Source organism: Anomaloglossus baeobatrachus, chromosome 2 (assembly GCF_048569485.1).
Source record: "Anomaloglossus baeobatrachus isolate aAnoBae1 chromosome 2, aAnoBae1.hap1, whole genome shotgun sequence".
Taxonomy (NCBI): domain Eukaryota; kingdom Metazoa; phylum Chordata; class Amphibia; order Anura; family Aromobatidae; genus Anomaloglossus; species Anomaloglossus baeobatrachus.
Genome location: NC_134354.1, coordinates 134,271,672 through 134,297,930, shown reverse-complemented (window position 1 = coordinate 134,297,930; position 26,259 = coordinate 134,271,672). Strand labels below are relative to the sequence as shown.

The 26,259-nt window shown below is 48.0% G+C and overlaps 1 protein-coding gene across 2 annotated transcripts in view; it reads right to left on the bottom strand.

Annotated features, from left to right (window-relative positions):
- Positions 1 to 15,953: 15,953 nt before the first annotated feature.
- The window catches only part of POM121 (POM121 transmembrane nucleoporin), a 52,483-nt gene continuing 42,177 nt past the window's right edge, over positions 15,954 to 26,259 (bottom strand). For both annotated transcript variants that reach the window (XM_075335355.1, XM_075335357.1), the window contains 2 exons: positions 17,579 to 17,677; positions 15,954 to 16,420 (listed from right to left, as the gene is read on the bottom strand). In XM_075335355.1, coding sequence (XP_075191470.1) covers positions 16,323 to 16,420; positions 17,579 to 17,677 — 197 coding nt within the window. In that variant the 3' untranslated portion in view covers positions 15,954 to 16,322. The remainder of the gene's footprint in view (positions 16,421 to 17,578; positions 17,678 to 26,259) is intronic.

Genomic DNA, 26,259 nt, shown 5'->3' with positions numbered 1-26,259 from the left:
GGGGGAATGGTCCCTGCACCCAGAGGTGTTTCGAGAGATCTGTCGCCGCTGGGGAACGCCGGACGTCGATCTCATGGCGTCACGGCACAACAACAAGGTCCCGACCTTCATGGCACGATCTCAGGATCACAGAGCTCTGGCGGCGGACGCACTAGTTCAGGATTGGTCGCAGTTTCGACTACCTTATGTATTTCCTCCTCTGGCAATGCTGCCCAGAGTACTACGCAAGATCAGGTCCGACTGCCGTCGCGCCATTCTCGTCGCTCCAGACTGGCCGAGGCGGTCATGGTACCCGGATCTGTGGCATCTCACGGTGGGTCAGCCGTGGGTGCTGCCAGACCGCCCAGACTTGCTGTCGCAAGGGCCGTTTTTCCATCTGAATTCTGCGGCCCTCAACCTGACTGTGTGGCCATTGAGTCCTGGCTCCTAGCGGCTTCAGGGCTGTCTCAGGATGTCATTGCCACTATGAGACAGGCCAGGAAACCGACGTCTGCCAAGATCTATCACAGGACTTGGCGGATTTTCTTGTCCTGGTGTTCTGATAAAGGTCTTTCTCCTTGGCCTTTTGCCTTACCCACTTTTCTTTCCTTCCTTCAATCCGGAATGGATAAGGGGTTGTCACTTAGTTCTCTCAAAGGGCAAGTATCAGCACTCTCAATATTCTTTCAAAAGCGCCTGGCCAAGCTTCCGCAGGTCCGCACGTTCCTGCAGGGAGTTTGCCACATAGTCCCACCTTACAAGCACCCGCTTGAACCCTGGGACCTTAACAGGGTGCTGACGGCTCTTCAGAAACCGCCTTTTGAGCCGCTGCGTGATGTCTCCTTATCACGTCTTTCGCAGAAAGTGGCATTTCTAGTAGCAGTTACTTCTCTCCGTAGAGTGTCGGAGCTTGCAGCACTGTCATGCAAAGCCCCCTTCCTGGTTTTTCACCAGGATAAGGTGGTTCTCCGTCCTGTTCCGGAATTTCTCCCTAAGGTGGTATCGCCTTTTCATCTCAATCAGGATATCACCTTACCTTCATTTTGCCCTAATCCAATTCACCACGTTGAAAAGGATTTGCACTCATTAGATTTAGTGAGAGCACTCCGTTTCTACGTGTCTCGCACAGCGCCCCTGCGTCGTTCAGATGCGCTTTTTGTCCTTGTGGCTGGTCAGCGTAAGGGTTCGCAAGCTTCCAGGTCAACCTTGGCTCGGTGGATCAAGGAACCGATTCTTGAAGCTTACCGTTCTTCGGGGCTTCCGATTCCTTCGGGGCTGAAAGCCCATTCTACCAGAGCCGTAGAGGCGTCCTGGGCTTTGCGGCACCAGGCGACGGCGCAGCAGGTGTGTCAGGCAGCTACGTGGTCTAGTCTGCACACTTTCACAAAGCACTATCAAGCGCATGCCTATGCTTCGGCAGATGCCAGTCTAGGTAGGCAGGTCCTTCAGGCGGCGGTGGCCCACCTGTAAGAGGGAGTCGTGTCGGCTCTTGTTATCGAGGTATTCTTTTACCCACCCAGGGACTGCTTTTGGACGTCCCAATTGTCTGGGTCTCCCAATGGAGCGACAAAGAAGAAGGGAATTTTGTTTACTTACCGTAAATTCCTTTTCTTCTAGCTCATATTGGGAGACCCAGCACCCGCCCCTGTTCCCTTCGGGCTAGTTGTTCTTTTGTGTACACATGTTGTTCATGTTCAATTGTTTCATGGTTTTCAGTTCTCCGAACATCCTTCGGATTGAATTTACCTTAAACCAATTTATAAGTTTCCTCCTTCCTGCTTTTGCACCAAAACTGAGGAGCCCGTGAGGCACGGGAGGGTGTATAGGCAGAGGGGAGGGGTTACACTTTTGAGTGTAATACTTTGTGTGGCCTCCGGAGGCAGAAGCTATACACCCAATTGTCTGGGTCTCCCAATAGGAGCTAGAAGAAAAGGAATTTACGGTAAGTAAACAAAATTCCCTTCTTTCTTTATCGTTCCTTTGGAAGACCCAGACCATGGGACGTTCCAAAGCTGTCCCTGGGTGGGAATAAACAGAAAAAACTAAGAAGTAGGCGGAGCCTAACTTCACAAGTGGGCGACAGCCGCCTGAAGGATGCGTCTGCCCAAGCTCGCATCTGCCGAAGCATGAGCATGCACTTGGTAGTGCTTCGAAAAGGTATGCAGGCTAGTCCAAGTGGCAGCCTGACAGACTTGTTGAGCCGTAGCCTGGTGCCTAAAAGCCCAAGAGGCACCGACAGCTCTGGTCGAGTGTGCTTTGATCCCCGGCGGGGGAGGCACCTGAGTACTCTGGTATGAGTCCGTAATGGTCGATCTAATCCAACGGGCCAAGGTCGGCTTAGAAGCAGAGAGACCCTTGCGCTGCCCTGTGGTTAGCACAAAAAGAGAGGTGCACCGCCTAAGCGCAGCAGTGCGAGACACATAAATCCGGAGAGCACGCACCAGATCTAGAGTATGCAGCGCTTTCTCAAAGCGATGAACAGGGGCCGGACAGAAGGAAGGCAAGGAAATATCCTGGTTAAGGTGGAAGGGAGAGACCACCTTAGGAAGAAAGTCCGGGGTCGGACGGAGAACTACCTTGTCTTGGTGAAAAACCAAAAAAGGTGACTCCGAGGAGAGCGCAGCCAAATCAGAGACTCTCCTGAGAGAAGTTATGGCAACTAGAAAGGCCACCTTTTGAGAAAGACGATACAAAGAAACCTCCCTAAGGGGCTCGAAAGGGGGTTTCTGCAATACCGTGAGGACCAAGTTAAGGTCCCAGGGATCCAAGGGCCGCTGATAAGGCAGAATGATGTGAGACGCACCTTGCATGAAGGTGCGGACCTGAGCCAGCCGGGCGAGACGCCGCTGGAACAGCACTGATAGAGCTGAGACTTGTCCCTTGAGAGAGTTGAGGGACAGTCCTAGCTGCAGACCGGACTGTAAAAAAGACAGAAGGGTCGGCAAGGAGAATGGCCGGAAGAGCGACACCAGGACAGGAACATTTTCCAAGTCCTGTGATAGATCTTGACGGAGGAAGACTTACGGGCCCGAGTCATAGTGGAGATGACTTCAGGAGGAATACCAGAAGCCGTCAAAATCCAGGACTCAAGAGCCACGCCGTCAATTTGAGTGCCGCAGAATTCGGGCGGAAAAACGGACCTTGCGAGAGCAGGTCTGGACGGTCCGGAAGATGCCACGGCATCTCCACAGACAGTTGGAGCAGGTCCGGATACCAAGCTCGCCTGGGCCAGTCCGGTGCAATGAGGATGACTCGACGGCCCTCCATTCTGATCTTGCGCAGGACTCTGGGCAAGAGAGCTAGAGGAGGAAACACGTAGGACAGACTAAACTGGGACCAGTCTTGAACCAGAGCGTCCGCGGCGAAGGCCTGAGGATGGTGGGAGCAAGCCACGTAAACCGGAACCTTGTTGTTGTGACGGGATGCCATTAGGTCCACGTCCGGAGTGCCCCACATGCGGCAGATTGACTGAAACACTGCCGGGTGCAGGGACCACTCGCCACCGTCCACGGATTGACGGCTGAGATAATCTGCCTCCCAGTTTTCTACGCCAGGGATGTGGACTGCGGATATGGTGGACTTGGAGTCCTCCGCCCATTGAAGAATGCGTTGGACCTCCAACATTGCCAGGCGGCTGCGTGTCCCGCCTTGGTGATTGATGTAGGCAACCGCTGTCGCGTTGTCTGACTGGACTCGAATGTGCCTGCCCGCCAACAGGTGGTGAAAGGCTAGGAGAGCTAGAAGCACAGCTCTGGTTTCCAGCACATTGATTGAAAGGGCTGACTCGGACGGAGTCCAAGTGCCCTGTGCTCTGTGGTGGAGATGTACCGCTCCCCAGCCGGATAGGCTGGCATCCGTGGTGAGAATCACCCAGGACGGAGTCAGGAAGGAGCGCCCTTGGGACAGGGAGAGGGGTCGAAGCCACCACTGAAGAGAGCTCCTGGTCCGTGGCGACAGAGCCACTAACCTCTGTAAGGAGGAAGGCCGCTTGTCCCAACAGCGGAGAATGTCCAGCTGCAGAGGACGCAGATGGAACTGGGCAAAGGGAACCGCCTCCATGGAGGCCACCATTTGACCCAGCACCTGCATCAGGCGCCTGAGGGAATAACGGCGGGGCCTCAGGAGAGAGCGCACCGCTAGCCGGAGAGACTGCTGTTTGATTAAGGGCAACTTCACAAGTGCCGGCAAAGTCTCGAACTGCATCCCTAGGTACGTGAGACTCTGGGTCGGAATTGGGCTAGGGTGGCGAGAGTGAGCGAAACACTCCGCTGACAGTCTGCGCTGGATGTACCCTTGACCAGAAGGTCGTCCAGATAAGGAAGCACTGCTAACCCCTGGAGGTGCAGGACCGCAATCACTGCCGCCATGTCCTTGGTGAATACCCGAGGGGCCGTGGCTAACCCGAAGGGGAGAGCCACGAATTGGAAATGATCCTCTCCTATCACAAAACGTAACCAACGCTGATGTGACACTGCGATTGGCACATGTAGATAGGCATCTCTGATGTCGATGGACGCCAGGAACTCCCCTTGGGTCATAGAGGCAATGACTGATCGCAGAGACTTGATGCGAAAATGCCGCACCTGGACATGCTTGTTGAGAAGCTTGAGATCCAGGATGGGCCGGAAGGTACTGTCCTTTTTTGGAACTAGGAAGAGATTTGAGTAAAAACCTCTGAACCGTTCCTGAGTGGGAACTGGGACAATCACTCCGTTTGCCTGCAAGGACGCCACGGCCTGCGAGAAGGCGGCGGCCTTGGAGCAGGGGGGAGTTGAGAGAAAAAATCTGTTTGGAGGGCTGGAAGAGAATTCTATCCTGTAGCCGTGAGATATGATGTCTCTCACCCACTGATCGGAGACTTGCTTTAACCAAGCGTCGCCAAAGTGGGAGAGCCTGCCACCGACTAAGGACGTGGCTGGAGCGGGCCGAGAGTCATGAGGAAGCTGCCTTAGTGGCAGAACCTCCTGCGGTCTTCTGCGGACGCGCTTTTGGGCGCCAGTTGGATTTCTGATCCTTGGCTGAGTTAGCGGACGACCAGTTGGAGGAACGAAAGGAACGAAACCTCGATTGATTCCTACCCTGGGCGGGTTTCCTGGTCTTGCTTTGTGGCATGGAAGTACTCTTCCCGCCAGTAGCTTCTTTAATGATTTCATCCAGCTGTTCACCAAACAGCCGTGAACCAGCAAAAGGGAGCCCAGCAAGAAACTTCTTGGAAGAAGCATCTGCCTTCCACTCTCGAAGCCACAAAATCCTGCGGATAACAAGAGAATTAGCTGAAGCCACCGCAGTGCGGTGAGCAACCTCTAGCATGGCAGACATGGCATAAGATGAAAAAGCTGAAGCCTGAGCAGTTAAGGTAACCATCTCAGGCATAGATTCCTTGGTGAGGGAATGCATCTCCTCTAGAGAAGCAGAGATGGCTTTGAGACCCCACACTGCTGCAAAAGTCGGGGAAAACGCGGCCCCCGCAGCTTCGTACACAGATTTGGCCAGAAGGTCAGACGGTCAGTGGAATCCTTAAGTGAGGTGCCGTCAGCCACCGACACAACGGTCCGGGCTGATAGCCTAGACACCGGAGGGTCTACCTTTGGGGAGTGAGACCACTCCTTGACCACCTCAGGTGGAAATGGAAACCGGTCATCAGAACCATGCTTTGGAAAGCGTTTGTCAGGGCAGGCCCTGGGTTTGGTCACAGCGGTCTGAAAACTGGAGTGGTTAAAGAACACACTCTTCACTCTCTTAGGCTAGGCAAACTGATGTTTTTCTGCCAAAGAGAGTTGCTCCTCTGACACTGGCGGATTGAGATCCAGCACAGAATTAATAGAAGCAATCAAATCACTAAGATCTGAGTCACCCTCAGAGAACTCGATGGGATACATAGCCTCCGAGCCCCCAGTGAGGGCCTCCTCCTCATCTTGAGAGTCAGCTCTTGAGACAGAGCCGTGGGATGGGGAGGGGGAGGAAACCCTGCGCCTTCTCTTAGAAGGACGGGGTCTGGGATCAGATGATGAATCCTCCGTGAGCTCCGATGGACGGAGGTCAGAGGATAGGAGTCCTCTGTCAAGAGTATTAGAGGCACCCTGTGACGGAGGCTGATGCATATTCATCAAAGTCCTGGACAAAAGTCCCATGGACTCAGCAAATGACTGGGATATGGACCTAGAAAAGGACTACCCAGGCCGGGGGTTCAGTCACAGGTACAGAGGCAGCCGGAGAGACCACTGTGGGTGAGACTCCAGGCTGTGGCACCGCCAAGTTAGAGCAACCATCACAGTGTGGATAAATGCTCGGCTCAGGCAGCAGGAGCTTACATGCAGTGCATGCAGAATAAAGCTTTGGAGCCTTGCTCCTTCTGTGAGACATGCTGCTGGAGTGGGGGCTTTGCAGAGAATGAACCCCAGGGAGAATATACAGAGGTCCACAACCGGAGACCGGCTGTGGCTTACCAGACCGCTGAGCGCGGTGTTGTGTGCCCTCCAGATCCCGAAGCCCGGTCCCTCAGTCGCAGCACCTCAGCAGAGATGCAGAATGCAGGATGTCCCAGAGCAGAGTGAACTCTGCCTGAGAAATGGCCGCCGGAGCGAAGAGAGGGGGCGGGACTAGGGGGCGTTCCTATAAAAGAGCGGGAACTGGAGGGCTATAGAGACCTGCAGGGAAGGAGGGACGCCCCAGCAGTGGGGAGTGTCCCTCCCCTGTGTAGAACGGCTGCCGGGAGGAGCCAAACCTGTCCCTCTGCATGAGTGACATGCGAGGGCAGGAAAATGAAACTAGGCCTCCGGCGAAGCCGGGGCCTAAATTTAAGCGGCGAGGCCGACAAGCAGGCACCATCGGCGCGGTTCTCAGGCAAAAGCTAGAGAACCCGCCGGAAAAGTAAAACAATCACATACAGCATACTCTCCCCTTACAATAAAGAACCGGGACCCCCAACATAAACGTCTCAGGTACTTAGCTGCTGAGACGCAGGGCCATGTCCCTGGGGATGAGTGCTCCGGTCCAACAGAATCCTCAAGGGGCTGTGGATGGAGACCGGACTCCTGCCAGGCATGGAGACCGTGTTGGCTCCCACTTCAAGCCAGAGCCCAGAAGGGATGGTGAAGGAGCGCGGCATGTAAGGCTGCAGCCTTGTAAATCAACCTTAACAACACCGCCGACACAGTGGGGTGAGAAGGGACATGCCGGGAGTCCAGACATGGACCAGCTTTTCTTCAAACTCTTTCCAAAAGTCAAACAATCAGATGAGAATGCATGTGTGGATGTATGCCTCCTGACACAAAGCAATAAACTGGCTAGGACTGGCTACCAGGGGGTGTATAAGCTCAGAGGGAGGAGCTACACTTTTAAGTGTAGTACTTTGTGTGTCCTCCGGAGACAGAAGCTAAACACCCATGGTCTGGGTCTCCCAAAGGAACGATAAAGAAAAGGCCATTCAAAAATTTGGGGGAAATTCACAAGGTGTGGACTGCTGCTGGAGTCAGTGCTTCAACAGCCACCACACACAGACGTATCCAGGACATGGGCTACAACTGTCGTATTTCTTATGTCAAGCCACTCATGACCAATAGACAACACCATAAGCGTCTTATCTGGGCCAAGGAGAAAAAGAACTGGACTGTTGCTTAGTAGTCCAGGGTGTTGTCTTCAGATGAAGAAAGTAAATTTTGCATTTCATTTGGAAATCAAGATCCCAGAGTCTGGAGGAAGAGTGGAGAGGCCACAATCCAAGCTGCTTGAGGTCTAGTGTGAAGTTTCCACAATCAGTGATTATTTGGGGTGCCATGTCATCTGCTGGTGTAGGTCCAGTGTTTTATCAAGACCAAAGTCAGCGCAGCCGTCTACCAGGAAATTTTAGAGCACTTCATGCTTCCCTCTGCCAAGCTTTTTGGAGAAGGAAATTTCATTTTCCAGCAGGACTTGGCACCTGTCCACACTGCCAAAACTACCAATACCTGGTTTAGTAACCACAGTATCACTGTGCTTGATTGGCCAGCAAACTCGCCTGATTTAAACCCCATAGAGAATCTATGGGGTATTGTCAAGAGGAAGACGAGAGACACCAGACCCAACAATGCAGACAAGCTGAAGGCTGCTATCAAAGCAACCTGGGCTTCCACAACACCTCAGCAATGCCACAGGCTGATCGCCTCCATGCCACGCCGCATTGATGCAGTAATTCATGCTAAAGGAACTCCGACCAAGTACTGAGTGCATTTACTGTACAGACTTTTCAGTAGGCGCCAAAATTTCTGTTTAAAATAATTTTTTGATTTGGTTTTATATAATAATCTAATTTTCTGAGATGACTTTTGGGTTTTCATTAGCTGTAAGCCATAATCATCAACATTAACAGAAATAAACACTTGAAATAGATCACTCTGTGTAATGACTCTATATAATATATGCGTTTCACCTTTTGTATTGAATTACTGAAATAAATTCACTTTTTGATGATATTCTACTTTATTGAGATGCTCTTGTAGATCCATCCATTTTAGTGCCTCCTTCAGCAGCTCAGCAACGAAAATATCCCCTATAGCCTCCACTCTGCAGGATAGGGAGATTATTACCACATGTAATTGCAGTTCCCTCCGACTCCCCAGTTAGCTTCACAAGTTGTAAACTGTCAGCTGTGTCTGTGCTCCCCCTGCAGAGGGGGCTTGTTTAAGGGATGTTCTGGCAAAATTAGTCAGTTTTGCACTGCATTGGATGTAGCGGTCCTTCCCACCCTGGTACGGGCACGTCGACACAATCTTGGGATTCCCCCACCGTGCATACCGCAGTCTCCTGATCTCTCCTGCAGCAATTCCTTCATCATCAGTATGTGCAGAAGATCTTCATGTTCTTGCTGAACCACGTAGAACAGATGCGGGGACCCAGTGGATCTACAAGCAGGCTGTTATCCCCAGAGGTCTCCGCATATGCAACTGCTCACATGCCTGGCCAAGCAATGCCCCCATGAACTATCGTTTTGGTAGATTCAGGGTTGAGGAAGGGTTGGATTATGGAAATATTTTTCAGTTGAAGGTGGCAAGAGCTTGAAAGTACAATTTGAAGGACAAGGCAGTCAAGGGTTACTCCGAGGCAGTAGACTTCCGCTACAGGGGAAAGCATGCTGTAATTTCTTGTGATAGATAAATCATGTAGGACAGTTAGGTAAGATGGCAGAAAGATGGTGAGCTCAGACATGTCCACATTAAGCTTTAGGAAGTGTGATAAAGAGGATATGGCTGATAAATATTCCAGGATTATGGACAGCTGAGAGGTGACATTTGGGCCAGAGCGGTAGATCTGAATGTCATCAGTGTATAGATGGTACTAGAAGCCATGGGCTAAAAAGGTATAGATGGAGAGTAGGAATTGTAAAACAAAGCCTTGAGGGACACTGATAGGTCAGGATGAGGAGGTAGTGTGGTAGTAGGAGCGGCTAAATATGCAGTTGAAAATATACGCAGTGATACAGGAGAGGCAAGGTGTCTCTGTCTAGTGGAAGAGAGGATGTGTAGGAGGAGGTAATGGTCAACTATATGGAATGCAAAGAACACGTCTAGAAGGAGGAGTATAGAGCATTGCCTGTTAGCCTGGGGTCAGATGAGTGAATTGAGTGTTATTAGCATATCACATTGGATTCTATACAATCTCTGATTCAAGTTGTTGCCAAGTGTCATTCAACTGTGCTCCAATTCTCTCATGTAATAATCGAAGCATAGGTGAGGTGAAGATGGAAAGATTTGTGACGCCCCTGGACTATCAGGTCGTCACAGGGCATTGTGCAATCTGCCCTCCTGTGCAATATCCACCTCCTTCTTGGTTATGTGTCCCCAACTACATGGTGTTGCCTACATCATCTGATTAAAATCCTAGTTACACTCTGCACCACACCCACCAGTGGACGGCCTGAGTGGAATAGGGTCGCCCACTTGGGGGGTTGGTTAGGGGAGGTCAGGAGAGAGAGAGAAGCGTGTTGGAAGTGAAGGAGAGAGGAGGTCAGGAGCCGGGCTCCTAGGAAGCCATCTAGGTAGCAGACGGTGGTCTGGGCCTAGAGGAGCTGGACCCCCAGTCACAGGAGATCATGGCAAGGGGCACGGAACTGTTGAGGACAGCCGGCGGCCTTGTACCATCACCGAGCTGGGACCAGGGCACAACGGGGTATGTGGACCCTAGGTCAGGGAGTAGCTTCAGGCAACCTGACAATTTACCCGACGAGAACGGAGCCTTCAAGATCCGCTCTCCACCCGCTCCAAAAATCAGGGTACTAGCGCAATGAGGGGGGGATAGGACTTTCCACTAAAACGATAAGTAAGAGTAATCTGGGCTCAACTGCTTCAATCCTGGTGCTCGGGAGAAAAAAAAAAATAGTACATATAAAGATAAAGAACCCCGGCACACAGTATGGAAGGAGGATAAACAGTCAATGGTTTTTGTAGTATGTTCGAGTTTTATTCAAAAGAAGAATTCTCCAGTTTCTCATCTCCTAGTGTTGTGCACAGGACCCACTCTGTACAACATCAGTACGGTACCTTTTTGTCCCTGGTGAAGGCTCATTTAAGAGCCGAAACGTCGGACTGTATTGCAACTCCTTGTTGTTGTGAAAGGACTGTATTGCAACTTCCAATTGTTGTGAAAACTTCTTTTGAATAAAACTCGAACATACTACAAAAACCATTGACTGTTTATCCTCCTTCCATACTGTGTGCCGGGGTTCTTTATCTTTATATTTCCACTAAAACGGTCCAGGAAATCCAAAGCGTGAACCCTGAGAGCAATCTCCCACACTTAGCCATAGTGGGGAGCGGGACCCGGCAAATTCCATACTACCCGGACCAACAGAGAAGTAAACTTAGGGCCAGGAGGCAGGTCATGGATCACCAGGCAGCACCGGTGGGGACGGACCCGAACTAGCTCCCCTCAGCAGCAGTGGTATCCAGAACTTTGGTTTATCCAGTTGTCGGTGTCAGCTTAATGGACTGAGTGAGTATGCAAGTGACCCCCTTGACACCCAATGGCACTCCCCAAACACCATCGAGTTCCAGAGCATTCCCCTACCAGTATAGGGTTCAAACACCTGGCTGCCCCATTCCATCACCCCCGGGTACTCCCAACTGCAGCGGTGATACTTCAAATCACCACATACCACAGGTGATGTCACAAACTCTTAACACAATCCCCTGTAAATACCCCCTTCATTTGAGTGGCTGCACAACCCCCAGGTCCAGAGACCCCCTCGAGCCACCACGGATCAGAGCAACCTGGCTGCTGGCATGGGGGCGGCACAGATTAGTCTCTCCATCACCTGGATCTGTGTATATGGACTTCACTCGGATGTTATCCAAGTACAGTCCGACGTGTGACTTGCACCCATAGACTTGTATGTATGCACATGATCCAATTTACGCAGGCACTTGCAGCATGCTTTGATTGTTTTGTTATAAGATATCGGCATGGTTGGAGTTGAGGATGTACTCTTCTGCCTCACTGATTAACATTGGTCAGAGCACAAGATTTGCTCCCCTCCCCACTTAAAAGGGAATCTGTCAACAAGTTTTTGCTCCCCCATCTGAGCAGCATAATGTAGAGACAGACCCCGATTTCAGCAATGTGTCACTTACTGAGCAGTTTGCTAGATCTGCAGCAGAGAAAACATTGATTTTATGAAAATGGACACCAGTTATACAGAGCTTATGAATATGCTGGACTACCTGGCAGCAGCCAAGTAGTCCTCTAATGAATTATAAAAGAGAAAAAAAAAAAGTTTAATCCGCAGTAGATTATTAAAACTACACTAAGCAGCCTAATAACTGAACCACCACTAGAATCAGGATCTCTGCCACTATGTTATGCTACTCTCAGATTAGGTGACAGATGCCCTTTAATTTTATTTTTGAATCAAAATTTTACTTTATGTAGAATATAATCAGCAAAACAAGTTAAGCAATTTTGTTTTATTTAAAATCAGAGTTTTAAGACATAAGAATTTATAAAAAGAAAAAACAAAAACAAAAATTCTAAAAAACCTCCCAAAACTTAATCCAGGCAAAACAGCAAGCTTACAAAACTATGTACATTCCACCATACATAAAGCCATACACATTGTCCACAGCAGATTTCAGTACAGTAATGCTTTGGGCTGTAACGCTGAAGGTCTGAGAGCCCCTTTCTAGCTCTGACACTTTTGCAATGTAGGCCATAGGGTCAAGTACAATAATATTGGGTTTTACTCATCCTCCAAGTACTGAGTCTAAAAATTCACTGAAGATATTTCTAAAAATTACAAAAGAAATTGTTCTCTTATGGGTGCAAGTAGAATGTCACTAGCAACATAGTCTGCCAGGATAGTCCATACCTTATGCATGTACAGATTCCTCTGGCAGAAACAGGCCTGGTAAAAATCCACTCTAAAGCCACCCTAAACCAACCTTAAAAAAGGCCGGAGTCACACTTGTGAGAGACTCGTGCAAGTCTTGCATCACATCACCCAACATGGCCTGCAGCTCTCCGGACCGGACAGGAGCATCTCAGCTGCACAGAAATACATGCAGCTGACCCGCTCCTGTCAGGAGAGTGTGTGGCCATGCCGGGTGATGCGATGTGAGACTCGCGAGAGTCTCTCCCAAGTGTGACTCCAGCCTAAAACTCAGTGTTGAGTGCACCCTCCCATATCTAGATCTTCGATGAGTTACGGGGGCAAGCAAATTCCATATGCCCGATTTACCAAAAGGATAAGCAAACCCACAGGGAAATTCAAGACTTAAAGGAAACACTTTGGAAAATACCATTTACCTGCAGCTAAACTAGGATTATAAAGCTGCCTGGCCACCTTACTGAAAGTGCGACTATTGGGTGTCAGTGGCAGGGAGTACTCGCAGTCACCGCTCACAGCACAGTGACAGCTGGCTCTGCAATGTGTTCATGCAAAGAGGGAACAGTTTGTGTCTGTAGTCACCCCTATGGTCTAAAAATCAGTGTTTCCCAGGAGGAAAGAAGTTTATTTTCTCCCAGTAGCTGCACTTTAATTTGGCTGGGTAGCATTGTAATACTATTTTACCCTATATCTGAATATATTTATTAAAAAAAAAAAAGCTTTTTTCTTCTAAAAAGAAGTGACACGTACCATTTTAAGAACCATTTACACTGAAAGACTATCATATATGGGTGTTTCTAGGAGAGTTAACGTCACAATTTGAGTGTAAACAGGCTGCCGCTCGTCCAACAAATGGGCAAAATACAGGTCAGCTGAAATTTCCTTTTGTGCAAAACAAAAGGAATGATTCTTCGCACACTGCAAAGAATGGCAGCCTATAGGCCCTGAACGATGTTACAGATAGTGTGCGTGTGAAGTGGGGTCTGTCTTTGTAAACTGGCTATTTGATTGCCAAAGATTAGCAAACAAGTAGCCAACTTGTGGGGCTACATGAACATCAACATAAAAAAGACCTTTCCTGGGGATATGCCTGAAAATTTCCCAACTAAATAAAATCAATCACTTGGGTCAGAGAACGGAGGAAGGTAAATTAGCACCTGTGGGGGTTGATATAGCCCATACTCAGTTTGTCAGTGTCTCTTTACACTGGTTCTTTGTTCTGTAGCTCTATAAAACAAAGTGATATGAAGCCAATTGCAAATCAGACAAGACAATGCTATGTTGAGGCATACAGACTTTCCAACTAGTCAGGTTTCCTAAAATAATAAATTTAATCTGCACGTTACAGGTCTAAAAATCAACTTACATCCTCCCTGCAGCTGCTCACCTTCATTGAGAGAAGCTAGTAATGAGCAAGCTCCACCATTAAGAGCAGTTAGATGGGAGTAACTCTAGCACCCAAATATCATTGAGGTCAATGGGGATTCTAGCATTTTTCCAGGAAATCTTCTAGAAAAATACTTTAGTCCCCCTCATTGCCCTCCATTTTTACTAGGGTGCGCTAGTCATAACCATCTGTGCATGGTAGTGCTCTTTCATCTCTAATAGTAATCACCCCCTTCACCACTATGCTGAGTGCATGACAAATCTCCCCAAAAAGGAGGCTGCTGCATTAAACTGACAGGACTTATTGTAGTCACAGGAGCAGCTTCAGGGTGGATATACATTCATGTTCACCCTGAAGCTGTAAGTCCAGTCAGGTAGGCAGGTTTTTAACCTTCTATTCTGCAAGTAAACAGCATGTCAAGTTAGAAGCCAGTGCCTTTTCCAAATATGTTCATATCAGCAAATATTTTAGGCACCGACATTCACCAGAGTGGCAGAGTAATTATTTGCAGGCATGATCTCATATGTAAGCACAGACAAAGCTACAAGCAATCCAAGATCAGGCCACCACGCACAGTGGTGAGTGACATTCGCAGACAGTGAGCTCTCATGGCAATAACTAAATGTTGAAGACCCCCGCATCTGCTGCACGCAGTCTCATTCTAACATGCATTTCACTTTCACTCTTCCCCTTAGAGGTAGCTTACAAAAACAATTTTTCACAACACAAATAAAGTGACTGACAATTGCAAAAAAGCATGTCATAAGTTAAGGATGATGCCTGCGTGTTATAGAGCATACAATCTGCACCGGAGGGCGGAGAACTGCTTTAAAGAGCAACCGTCGTTTTATTTTTCATAGATCAATAGCAAAACCGAGCCTAAGCAGGTTTGTAATCTCTTCCCAGAGAAATCAGCTTCCTTCTTCTACAGGACTGATCATTCACTCAAGGCAGGGGGGTAAAAACCTGTATTCTGTGAAGACCAACTCTTCCCCATTACTGAGATAGATGGCAGCTGAGGCTTTTAACACTAGAAGCCCCAGAGAGGGGTCATTTGTCATTTCTACCATTGGAACCCTATGGAGCTTGAAATTCCTGGGACTTCTAGTGTTAAACTATGGAGGAGCTGGGGGCAGATAGAGATTCTGCTGCAAGTGCTCCTGAGAATGACCGTTGCCGTTCTCCATAGAACTTTAAGAGCACCAACTATCATCTCCTTTTGTAATGGGGTGGAGGAAAGGGGGTGTATACAGAGACCTGCCTTCACTGAAGACTTGGCCATATATTTTTAAATTCTCAATTCATGGGTTATGTGCCCACCAGACAATGTGACCGCAGATTTTGCCACAGAAAACCTGCAGACTTATCTGGATTTTCTAGATAAATCCGCACGTTTTAGCAAGTACAGACACTCTCCATGTTATCCTACGGTACATGGGGAGTGTCTGTCCATGCTGCGGTAGTCCCGCAGCTGCACATAACCGCATGTCAATTATTCCTGCGTAAATAGCTGCGGAATTCCCACATCTCCACTATGGAGATAAAGACCGGCAAGTCGCATGAATGTCCGCAGGTTTTCCCACAAATATTTTGCTGGAATACCACAGCTATGGATAGCTGTGGAGTTCAGGGCGCTGCTGCGGGAAACCTGCGGACATACCTGCATATATATCCGCAGGTGCGAGCTCCCGTGGGCACATAGCCTTTCAGAAAGCCGCACATTTCTCTAACATTAAAGAGATTTTTTCCTTCTAGTCAATTGTACACAAGAAAAGAAAAAAAAACAAAAAAAAAACCAAAAGTTACTCTTTAAAGTTTAAAAACAGTCTAAACAACATCCTACTTGTTTAGGAATCAGAGCAAGTAAAAAAGGAGAACAATGGGATTTATACAATGGCATATTACTGAAAGTCCTAGTATGATGGGAAAAAAAAAAAAAAAAAAAAGTCTGACAAATTGTGAAAAAAAAAAAAAAATTAAAATAAAAAAAATATAGGCGTCCCTTGTATACACATGGAAATATGCACAGTTCACCAGGCATTAAATTAATCATCGTATATAACTTAGGTCAGTTACAAGATTGTAAGCCGTGGTGTTAATATTCATTATGAACATTGCGCTCATCACGGTACAAGTCCCGGCTTTGGCACTCCTTCCCTTGCTGAACAACTCAGCAACAGGTAGATCATCAAGTAAGGAGAAAGCAGGGGGAGAAAAAAAAAAAAAAAAAAAAAAAAAAAAAAAAAAAAAAAAAAAGGCACTGCAAATGAAATCCAAAACTGATGAACAGGCAGTTTTACAGTACTTTTATACAGAAATAAAGCTGCTCCCAGTCACAGGATGGCCACGCTGTCCAGATGAGAGTGCAGGCAAGAGCAGGTGAACTGTTTGGCAGTGTCATTTTGCATGTTATCGCAACACCATCACTCCATAACTAATCAGATGTTAGCAATAGTCTCTAGACCCCGCCTGGAGAGAAGGTCGACTCCCCAATGGGATAGGAATTCAGTGTTCTGCTTTCTCATTGCAAGGAACAATGGAGATTGTGAAAACAGTGTATATATAAAGTTTAAAAGAGCAAGTAGATGCAATCCTCCATGTCTACTTCTTCCGCGTATGCTGGCGTCGGGCCATAAGTCGCTGACGAGTTCCTGAAGATTTAGAGGTTACTCCGATTGAGAAACCATGACTTGATTGACCTTCATTAATACACACATGAGAAAATATAAAAGTGATTGTTAACCAAGCTGTCAAACAATATGCAATAATTCTATTAGCAGTGGTGATCCACACAAAGTATTAATGAGATAGGGAAACACTTTCCAAGATTGTCTCTGCACAGTAATGCTAATCCCTTATTGACATCTGTGGTGCGTGTCAGGTACATGGAGCAGGCTCTGGAGCCAAGCCTACACTAACCCAGCATCGGCTTCTGACCGCTGCAATCCATTTAATGCCTTACATGCCACTGTCACTCATACAGGGACATTAAAGTCATGTGTCTGTATACCAATCCAGATGTCCATTGGACCATGCCCCTAAGATATTGCAGCAATCGCAAATTCATGTATTTTGGGCAGAAGAGGACACCTGTAGAAGTCTGATATTCGTGATGGGCGGACTTGCAGATAACCGGGACTGGAGGGTCTAACTGGGGATGGTCCACTAAGCATAGGACTCCCAGGCTGGCAGGCTTCATCTTGGCTGGGTATTCAAATTGGGGAGGACCATAATTTTTTATTTTTTTTATACAAATAAAAAGCCACATGTGCCTTTTCCTGTTTTGATGTACAGCCAAGATAAGCGCATGGCTGGGGGCTGCAGCCGTATGCTTTATCTATGCTGAGTATCATAATACAGGGGCACCCTACGCCAATAGGTTTATTTTTACACTATGACAGTGACCCACAGACAGTGCCTGTGATTGGTTGCAGTCAAACTGTCACACAGGCCGGGGGTGCGTCTGACTGCAACCAATCATAGATGCCGGGGAAAGCAGTGCATATGGATGAGCAATAATGAGGCGCCAGAAGTAAATAAGCAGCGGCAGGAGCAGTTACAACCACACTGGAGTCTTGGTAAACGCTTAACCCCCCGCAAAATAAACCCTAAAAAGCATTAAACAAATTTAACGCCAGAATTTGTTTTCATCTGGAGAATCCTGCTGGACAAGTAATGTCATTCTTACAGCACAGGGAACGCAAAAAAAAAAAACAAAAAAAAAACAAACAAACAAGAAGTGTTTCTTGCACTTGGAATTTCAATAAAAGTTGAATGGTAAGTGTTCCTTTAACCCCAATAATTAGCCCACTCTGTACATGCTACATCATTATAGTGAAGTCACACATGCATCTTACCAAATGAAGAGGCGCCAGGGCTACCGAATGAAGCCGTTTGAGCCCCAAAGGTAATGGGTGCAGGGGAGGCATTCTGACCAAATGGTGTAGCAGGTGTTCCTATAGGTAAAGGAGATATTATGGTATATTATAGTTAGAAATCAGAATGATCCCATAAGTCAGTGACATGTAAGCCTGCCCCAGCAATACAGGAGATCTAGTCAGCTGATTCATGCTGCCCAAAGGGCAAATAGAGCAATTCCTGCATTTACACACATTTTCGCAGACCATTTTGGAACAGCTTTTAAACGATTACAGCAGTAAAGCCCACTATTGTATGACACGGGAAATCTACTTATGTGTTGTGTATATATATTACAAATAACCTAAAGTGCAAATTAGACAGACGGTCACAGAATAATGTATGCGATATGCTCCCAAATGATCCGCACTAAGAATGGGTAAAAGCAGATACTGGGAGCCTAGGACATAAGGTATTAGTATGCACAAGTCATTGTTCATATGGAGTTAAACAGCCCTAATCAGTCAAGATATGTTGACAGGCAATGTGCCTCCTATCTGAATGCAAGACTCGTACCTTTAGGCCTAAGCCACACGGCATGAAAATCGGAGCGAGTGGAATGCGAGGTTTTAATCGCACTCCACTCGGACCAATATTAGCCTGTCACAGCACCCATGAGCAATTTTCTCATGCCCTAATTGGACCTAGAAAACCGCAGCATGCGGCAACTGTAATGCAAGTCTTGTTTCTTTCACACCCATTCAAGTCTATGGGGCGAGAGGGGGGAGGGGAGCACTGCACTCACAGTACACCGGTGTACCGCGAGTGCAGTGCAAGAATGGCAATAGCTGGCTACGGAGGAGAGCAAGAGATAAATCCTGCCCCAACTCAGTGTCAGCCCGCGTCCTGCAGCTGAGGTCCGATCGCATGATTGGACCTCAGTCGCAGCAACACTCACATGACACTTAAAGGTGTATGTCCCTCAGCCCCCCCCATCCTAAAATTAGCCCCCTTAATCTGGATATGGCCCCCTTATATTGAATATAGTCCCCTTGTGCTGGCACACGTCCCCCAGTGATGGCACACGTCCACTACAGCTGGCACAGATCTCCTATGGATGGCACAAATCCACCTGTGCTGCCCATGGCTTCCTATGAATGGCACATGTCCCCATTTTAGATATAGCCCCCTATGGATGGCACACCTCCCCCTGTGCTGCCCATGGCCCCCTATGGATGGCACACCTCCCCCTGTGCTGCCCATGGCCCCCTATGGATGGCACACGTCCCCCTGTGTTAGATATCGCCCCCATGCTGCTGCCCATAGTAAAACCAACACTTTACCCTCTCCAGTGCTCTCCTCCCTAGTGTCTCCCTCCGTGCTGCTGATCTCCTGCACTTCCTGGTTCTCTGTACCAGTCATGTGATCGGCACAGCAGTGTGATATCTCTGCGTGCATGATCACAGCGGCATAGGGAGACCGGGAGATCAGCGCTGGAGGTAAACAGTTTTTTATTTTACTATGGGCAGCAGCATGGGGGCCATATCTAACACAGGGGGGCATAGGCAGATATAATATGCGCTGCTGCCCCAGCCTATCACCACAGTGATGGACAGCAGCAGTGCATATTATATGAGCGGGAGCAGGAGATGTAACTCTGCCTGCAGCTTTCACCAGCCCCCAGCACCACTCCAAAGCTGCAACCACCTCCCCTGGACACACACACACACACACACACACACACACACGGCCAAGAGTATTGGCACCCCTGCAATTCTGTCAGATAATCAGTTTCTTCTTGAAAATGATTGCAATCACAAATTCTTTGTTATTATTATCTTCATTTATGTTGCTTGCAATGAAAAAAAAAAAAAAAAAAAAAATTCGAATTAAAACAAGAATCAAATAATTGATCATTTCACACAAAACTCCAAAAAAATTGGGCCAGACAAAACTATTGGCACCCTTAGCCTAATACTTGGTTGAACAACCGCTTCCAGTAACCATCAAATGAGTTTCTTACAATGCTCTGCTGGAATTTTAGACCATTCTTCTTTGGCAAACTGCTCCAGGTCCCTGAGATTTGAAGGGGGCCTTCTCCAAACTGCCATTTTAAGATCTCTCCACAGGTGATCTATGGGATTCAGGTCTGGACTCATTGCTGGCCACTTTAGTAGTCTCCAGTGCTTTCTCTCAAACCATTTTCTAGTGCTTTTTGAAGTGTGTTTTTTGCGTCATTGTCCTGCTGGAAGACCCATGACCTCTGAGGGAGACCCAGCTTTCTCACACTGGGCCCTACATTATGCTGCAAAATTTGTTGGTAGTCTTCAGACTTCATAATGCCATGCACACGGTCAAGCACTCCAGTGCCAGAGGCAGCAAAGCAATCCCCAAAACATCAGGGAACCTCCCCCATGTTTGACTGTAGGGACAGTGTTCTTTTCTTTGAATTCCTCTTTTTTTTCCTGTAAAATCTATGTTGATGGCTTTTCCCAAAAAGCTCTACTTTTGTCTCATCTGACCAGAGAACATTCTTCCAAAATGTTTTAGGCTCTCAGGTAAGTTTTGGCAAACTCCAGCCTGGCTTTTTTATGTCTCTGGGTAAGATGTGGGGTCTTCCTGGGTATCCTACCATACAGTCCCTTTTCATTCCGACGCCGACGGATAGTATGGGTTGACACTGTTGTACCCTTGGACTGCAAGGCAGCTTGAACTTGTTTGGATGTTAGTCGAGGTTCTTTATCCACCATCCGCACAATCTTGCATTGAAATCTCTTGTCAATTTTTCTTTTCCTTCCACATCTAGGGAGGTTAGCCACAGTGCCATGGGCTTTACACTTCTTGATGACACTGCGCACCGTAGACACAGGAACTTTCAGGTCTTTGGAGATGGACTTGTAGCCTTGAGATTGCACTTGCTTACTCACAATTTGGATTCTCAAGTCCTCACAGTTCTTTGGTCTTCTTTCTTTTCTCCATACTCAATGTGGTACACACAAGGACACAGGACAGAGGTTGAGTCAACTTTAATCCATGTCAACTGGCTACAAGTGTGATTTAGTGATTGCCAACACCTGTTAGGTGCCACAGGTAAGTTATAGGTGCTGTTAATTACACAAATTAGAGAAGCATCACATGATTTTTTTTTTTTTTAAACAGTGCCAATACTTTTGTCCACAATTTTTATGTTTGGTGTGGAATTATATCCAATTTGGCAATTTTTTTTTTCATTGAAGACTAATTAAATGAATATAATGCCAAAGAATGTGATTGCAATCATTTTCAGGAAGAAACAGTATTATCTGACAGAATTGCAGGGGTGCCAATACTTTTGGCCAGCACTGTATATATTTTACATATTGTATTACATATTTACAATTTATTACAGTTTGTGTTCTAACATTGTATTACAATATATTTTATGTTCTAAATATCTTGATTAGTGTATCAAAAATGATTAAGTGTCTGATGTTTACATTGTACTACAATAATTTTGTCACTTAAATATAAGCATTATACAAAATATTATTTAGTATGTGTTGAAAACAGTTTGCCACATATACATATATATACACACACACACACACACACATATATCTCACATACATATATACACAAATATATATATATATCTCACATATACATACACATATATATATATATATATATATATATATATATATGTGTATGTATATGTGAGATATATATATATATTTGTGTATATATGTATCTCACATATACATACACATACATATATACACAAATATATATATATATATATATATATATATATATATATCTCACATACATACACATACATATATAGACAAATTATATATTATATATATATATATATATATATATATATATATATATATATATAATATATAATTTGTCTATATATGTATGTGTATGTATATGTGAGATACATACATACATACATACATACATACATACACACACTATGTAATACACTATGTAAGTGGCAAAGAAGGGAATTTTGTTTACTTACCGTAAATTCCTTTTCTTCTAGCTCCAATTGGGAGACCCAGACAATTGGGTGTATAGCTTCTGCCTCCGGAGGCCACACAAAGTATTACACTTTAAAAAGTGTAAACCCCTCCCCTCTGCCTATACACCCCCCCGTGCATCACGGGCTCCTCAGTTTTGGTGCAAAAGCAGGAAGGAGGAAACTTATAAATTGGTCTAAGGTAAATTCAATCCGAAGGATGTTCGGAGAACTGAAACCATGAACCAAAGGAACAATTCAACATGAACAACATGTGTACACAAAAGAACAACCAGCCCGAAGGGAACAGGGGCGGGTGCTGGGTCTCCCAATTGGAGCTAGAAGAAAAGGAATTTACGGTAAGTAAACAAAATTCCCTTCTTCTTTGTCGCTCCATTGGGAGACCCAGACAATTGGGACGTCCAAAAGCAGTCCCTGGGTGGGTAAATAATACCTCGGTAAAAGAGCCGTAAAACGGCCCCTTCCTACAGGTGGGCAACCGCCGCCTGAAGGACTCGCCTACCTAGGCTGGCATCTGCCGAAGCATAGGTATGCACTTGATAGTGTTTCGTGAAAGTGTGCAGGCTCGACCAGGTAGCCGCCTGACACACCTGCTGAGCCGTAGCCTGGTGCCGCAAAGCCCAGGACGCACCCACGGCTCTGGTAGAATGAGCCTTCAGCCCTGAAGGAACCGGAAGCCCAGAAGAACGGTAGGCTTCCAGAATTGGTTCCTTGATCCACCGAGCCAAGGTTGACTTAGAAGCCTGCGACCCTTTACGCTGGCCAGCGACAAGGACAAAGAGCGCATCCGAGCGGCGCCGTACGAGAAATGTAGAGTCTGAGTGCTCTCACCAGATCCAACAAGTGCAAATCCTTTTCACATTGGTGAACTGGATGAGGACAAAAAGAAGGTAAGGAGATATCCTGATTGAGATGAAAAGGGGATACCACCTTCGGGAGAAATTCCGGAACCGGACGCAGAACCACCTTGTCCTAGTGAAACACCAGGAAGGGAGCTTTGCATGACAGCGCTGCTAGCTCAGACACTCTTCGAAGTGATGTGACTGCTACTAGGAAGACCACCTTCTGTGAAAGGCGTGAAAGAGAAATATCCCTCATTGGCTCGAAGGGTGGTTTCTGAAGAGCCGTTAGCACCCTGTTCAGATCCCAGGGTTCAAGCGGACGCTTGTAAGGAGGGACTATGTGGCTAACCCCCTGCAGGAACGTGCGTACCTGCGGAAGCCTGGCTAGACGCTTTTGAAAAAACACAGAGAGCGCCGAGACTTGTCCCTTAAGGGAGCCGAGAGACAAACCCTTTTCCATTCCGCATTGAAGGAAGGACAGAAAAGTGGGCAAGGCAAATGGCCAGGGAGTAAAACCCTGATCAGAGCACCAGGATAAGAAGATCCTCCACGTCCTGTGGTAGATCTTGGCGGACGTTGGTTTCCTGGCCTGTCTCATAGTGGCAATGACCTCTTGAGATAACCCTGAAGACGCTAGGATCCAGGACTCAATGGCCACACAGTCAGGTTGAGGGCCGCAGAATTCAGATGGAAAAATGGCCCTTGAGACAGCAAGTCTGGTCGGTCTGGTAGTGCCCACGGTTGGCCCACCGTGAGATGCCACAGATCCGGGTACCACGACCTTCTCGGCCAGTCTGGAGCGACGAGGATGGCGCGGCGGCAGTTGGACCTGATCTTGCGTAACACTCTGGGCAGCATTGCCAGAGGAGGAAACACATAAGGTAGTTGAAACTGCGACTAATCCTGAACTAATGCGTCCGCCGCCAGAGCTCTGTGATCCTGAGACCGTGCCATGAATGCCGGGACTTTGTTGTTGTGCCGAGACGCCATGAGATCGACGTCCGGCGTTCACCAGCGGCAACAGATCTCTTGAAACACGTCCGGGTGAAGAGACTACTCCCCTGCGTCCATGCCCTGGCGACTGAGAAAGTCTGCGTCCCAGTTTTCTACACCTGGGATGTGAACTGCGGAGATGGTGGAGGCTGTGGCTTCCACCCACAGCAGAATCCGCCGAACTTCCTGGAAGGCTTGCCGACTGCGTGTGCCGCCTTGGTGGTTGATGTATGCCACCGCCGTGGCGTTGTCCGACTGAATTCGGATCTGCCTGCCTTCCAGCCACGGCTGGAACGCCTTTAGGGCTAGATACACTGCCCTTATCTCCAGAACATTGATCTGAAGGGAGGACTCTGGCTGAGTCCAGGTACCCTGAGCCCTGTGGTGGAGAAAGACCGCTCCCCACCCTGACAGACTCGCGTCCGTCGTGACCACAGCCCAGGATGGGGGTAGGAAGGATTTCCCCTTCGACAGAGAAGTGGGAAGAAGCCACCACTGGAGGGAGGCCTTGGCTGCCCGAGAAAGGGAGACGTTCCTGTCTAGGGACGTCGACTTCCTGTCCCATTTGTGGAGAATGTCCCATTGAAGTGGACGCAGGTGAAACTGCGCAAAAGGAACTGCCTCCATTGCTGCCACCATCTTCCCGAGGAAGTGCATGAGGCGCCTCAAGGGGTGCGACTGGGCTCGAAGGAGAGATTGCACCCCTGTCTGTAGTGAACGCTGTTTGTCCAGCGGAAGTTTCACTATCGCTGAGAGAGTATGAAACTCCATCCCAAGATATGTCAGCGATTGGGTCGGTGTCAGTTTTGACTTTGGGAAATTGATGATCCACCTGAATCTCTGGAGAGTCTCCAGGGCAATGTTCAGGCTGTGTTGGCATGCCACCCGAGAGGGGGCCTTGACAAGAAGATCGTCTAAGTAAGGGATCACCGAGTGTCCCTGAGAGTGTAGGACTGCTACCACTGTTGCCATGACCTTGGTGAAGACCCGTGGGGCTGTCGCCAGGCCGAAAGGCAGTGCCACGAACTGAAGGTGTTCGTCCCCGATGGCGAAACGCAGGAAGCGCTGATGCTCTGGTGCAATCGGCACGTGGAGATAAGCATCCCTGATGTCGATTGATGCTAGGAAGTCTCCTTGGGACATTGATGCGATGACGGAGCGGAGAGATTCCATCCGGAACTGCCTGGTTTTCACGTGTCTGTTGAGCAGTTTGAGGTCCAGAACGGGACGGAAAGATCCGTCCTTTTTTGGCACCACAAACAAGTTGGAGTAAAAACCGTGACCCCGTTGCTGAAGGGGAACAGGGATCACCACTCCTTCTGCCTTCAGAGTGCTCGCCTGAAGAAGAGCATCGGCTCGCTCGGGGGGCGGAGATGTTCTGAAGAAACGAGTCGGAGGACGAGAGCTGAACTCTATCCTGTAACCGTGAGACAGAATGTCTCTCACCCATCGGTCTTGGACATGTGGCAACCAGGCGTCGCAAAAGCGGGAGAGCCTGCCACCGACCGAGGATACGGTTTGGGGAGGCCGAAAGTCATGAGGAGGCCGCTTTGGGAGCGGTTCCTCCAGCGGTCTTCTTAGGACGTGACTTAGACCGCCATGAATCGGAGTTCCTCTGACCCTTCTGAGGCCTGTTGGACGAGGAGAATTGAGATCTGGCTGAAGGCCGAAAGGACCGAAACCTCGATTGTACCTTCCGTTGTGGAGGTGTGTTTGGTTTGGACTGGGGTAAGGACGAGTCCTTTCCCTTGGATTGTTTAATGATTTCATCCAATCGCTCGCCAAACAGGCGGTCGCCAGAAAATGGCAACCCGGTTAAGAACTTTTTGGAAGCAGAGTCTGCCTTCCATTCACGTAGCCACATGGCCCTGCGGACTGCCACCGAATTGGCGGATGCTACCGCCGTACGGCTCGCAGAGTCCAGGACAGCATTCATGGCGTAGGACGCAAACGCCGACGCCTGAGAGGTTAAGGACACAACCTGCGGAGTAGAGGCACGTGTGACTGCATTAATCTCAGACTGACAAGCTGAGATAGCTTGGAGAGCCCATACGGCTGCGAATGCCGGAGCAAAGGACGCGCCAATAGCTTCATAGATGGATTTCATCAGGAGCTCTATCTGCCTGTCAGTGGCATCCTTGAGTGATGCACCATCTGCCACTGCAACTATGGATCTAGCCGCCAGTCTAGAGACTGGAGGATCCACCTTGGGACACTGAGCCCAACCCTTAACTACGTCAGGGGGGAAGGGATAACGTGTGTCATTAAGGCGCTTAGTAAAGCGCTTATCTGGGAAAGCTCTGTGTTTCTGGACAGCATCTCTGAAGTCGGAGTGATCAAGAAAACCACTCCGTGTACGTTTGGGAAACCTAAAGGGAATTTTGTTACTTACCGTAAATTCCTTTTCTTCTAGCTCCAATTGGGAGACCCAGACGATTGGGTGTATAGCTACTGCCTCCGGAGGCCACACAAAGCATTACACTAAAAAGTGTAAGGCCCCTCCCCTTCTGGCTATACACCCCCCGTGGGATCACGGGCTGCTCAGTTTTAGTGCTAAAGCAAGAAGGAGGAAAGCCAATAACTGGTTTAAACACATTCAACCCGAAGTAACATCGGAGAACTGAAACCGTTCAACATGAACAACATGTGTACCCGAAAAACCAAAAATCCCGAAGGAAACAGGGCGGGTGCTGGGTCTCCCAATTGGAGCTAGAAGAAAAGGAATTTACGGTAAGTAACAAAATTCCCTTCTTCGGCGCTCCATTGGGAGACCCAGACGATTGGGACGTCCAAAAGCAGTCCCTGGGTGGGTAAA